Source organism: Sphaerulina musiva (genome assembly GCF_000320565.1).
Source record: "Sphaerulina musiva SO2202 unplaced genomic scaffold SEPMUscaffold_27, whole genome shotgun sequence".
In the NCBI taxonomy this organism is placed as follows: domain Eukaryota; kingdom Fungi; phylum Ascomycota; class Dothideomycetes; order Mycosphaerellales; family Mycosphaerellaceae; genus Sphaerulina; species Sphaerulina musiva.
In genome coordinates, this window is record NW_016017409.1 from 4,157 (window position 1) to 6,447 (window position 2,291).

General features: G+C 48.8%; 1 protein-coding gene across 1 annotated transcript; it reads right to left on the minus strand.

Annotated features, from left to right (window-relative positions):
• Positions 1-270: 270 nt before the first annotated feature.
• On the minus strand, positions 271-1,663 carry SEPMUDRAFT_121751 (uncharacterized protein; the record flags this gene model as incomplete). The annotated part of the gene is made up of 4 exons (XM_016901717.1): positions 271-306; positions 375-776; positions 827-1,274; positions 1,353-1,663. 4 exons carry the CDS (start codon positions 1,661-1,663, stop codon positions 271-273), a joined length of 1,197 nt encoding a protein of 398 aa, XP_016756022.1.
• Between the last annotated feature and the right edge of the window lie 628 nt (positions 1,664-2,291).

Consider the following 2,291-nt stretch of genomic DNA (forward strand, 5'->3'; position numbering starts at 1 on the left):
GAGGAGGATTCGAATCGGGAGCTTCCGACTCCTGGAGAGGAAGCAAAGGAAGACGAAAACATAGTATTTCAGACTCCGACGTCGTGAATCCGTTACGAGAGGATAGAGGAGAGGGAACGTAGGAATTGAAAGGAGGGAAAGTAGGAATTTCAGAATCCTAGTACGCTACCCTACAGGGGTTGAGCGAATAGAATTCGCAGGCCTACTTCCGGCTGCGAGCCAACCTATCAGATAGTCTGATTCTTACTACCAACCCTCCTACCCTTTCTTCTATCCCTCTTCGTCTTCTTGAAACAGGCGAGGCTCCTAGTCCTCCGAGTCTGAAATCTCGAACCCTCTAACAAAGTTGCGAATATAGAGTCCTTCGTAAGTACCTTCTCGATTCCCGAAGATGCTAGGCATAGTTCATCTTCTCGCAGTAGTGGGAGTAGAAAGGCCTCTAGAGTAATCCCATTATACTCTTTGACATTGCACTCGATAAGGGCAGCCATTATCTCAGGCCAGAGAGTCTGTTCGCGGCTCAGAGTATTCTCCCTCTCACAGAGCTTGTATGCCATCTTCGCGAGGTGCTTCTCCCCTTTCAAGCTCACTGATGGAAGGAAACCATTGGCGGAGTAGTTATAATTTTCTGGTATCAGCCAGGAGGGTCCAGGAAGACCACTTGAATAAGCCCTTTGGGCTGCGACATCCCAGGCAAGGATACTACGGCAGACTGCGCGCTCGATTGGGCTGAAAATCTCGTGTGGCAGTGGGAGTCGTACTTCTCTAACGCAGATCTAGGATTATTAGAAAATGGTCGGCAGGTGTGGTCGGCAGATGAGCTTACCTTTTTAGTCTCGCTGTCGACAATTTGTGAAATCTGCTTCATAGCTGCCTCGTCAGGGAGAACCAGACTCTCCAGAGCAACAAGTTTGTTCCAGAACTTCCGGATCGAGCGATGCCATTGGTTATGAGCAGTCGCAAAAGTGGAAGAGGCTGCCTGAAAGGCAAAAGTTCCAACAGAGTTCGCTGTCTCCTTGTCAATCTCTTTTGATGACAAAGGATTGAGAATCGTTTCTTGAGGAAGGCATTCGTTGCCAAGGCCCCCAAGTGCTTTATCGCATCGTTCACCAAGGGTGAGGGTATCCCATTCCCACTCAACCTGATCCTCCTTTTGAAATGTTATCTTTGATTTGCTTTCACTATCTCCAAGCTCAAGGAACCAGTCAGCTTCATCGATTTCGGCCTGTTCGTCGGGTGAGAGAGCTGGATCAGTCTCTGCTTGCTTCTTAGCACTAGAGAAGTTAGCCTTTGACAGGAAGTAGGAATACCGACCGCAGATGCCGACCATAGACGCCGACCACGAAACTTACGCTTTCCGGTCATATTCTGCTGTATGCATCGATCTCCATTCCTCAACCAGGGCAGCTTGACGGTCCCTACTCAGCTCGCTAAACTCGCTAGACTGCTTGATCTGAGCCTTCTTGAACCGTGCGAACGATTCATTGCGAGCCTTTCTGTGTCGATCCTGAGCTCTCTTCTCTTCGTCCATGGCGGCAGTACGCTCGCGCTCCCGTAGGGTATTCGGCTTCAGAGAGTATTCTTCAAGTGACTTCGCAGCTGCCCCGAGCCTGGCACGCTTATTTTCCAGCGCCTCTGGCGTGACATTCTTCCGTTTCGGCATAGTGGTATCGGTACGGAGGTAGGTGCGGACGTAGGTAGGGATGTAGGTGCGGAGGTAGGTGCGGTGGTGCGTGCGGTGGTACGTGCGGAGGTGGATGCGTAGGGTAGAAGCGCTTTGAGAAATAAAATTTCTCTTATCTGAGAGATTTAAGGTTTAGGCAGCAGCCGGAACCCTGTCCCGTGACCCCGAGCACCGACACCACCCTCCATAACAACATCACACTTCCGCGCCTATACTAAGCTCCTCTGCTACTACTATTATCGTCGATTTCCTAAGTGCCCCCCCCCCTACCTAAATTTTATTTCGAATATGAGTTGTTGTCGCTTCATTCGCCATTACTAGGACAACTGCTATAGGGTATCATATATAAATACTACATTATCTAGAGAAATAGTTAGACTACTAACTTCTCAAGGTATCGTAGTACTTTCTAGTAAAAAAGTGAAATCTCGTAGCTAGAGTAGAACGTGTTCGGCAGACGTGGTCGGCGTATAAACCATATGACATAATATGAAATATACTAGTGTAGATATATATAGAACCCCTGTCCTGATTACTAATTACCTTCCCGCGCGATCCGACATACTCGAGAGATAAGCGGCTTGGCGATTTCCGGGTCTTCCTTATA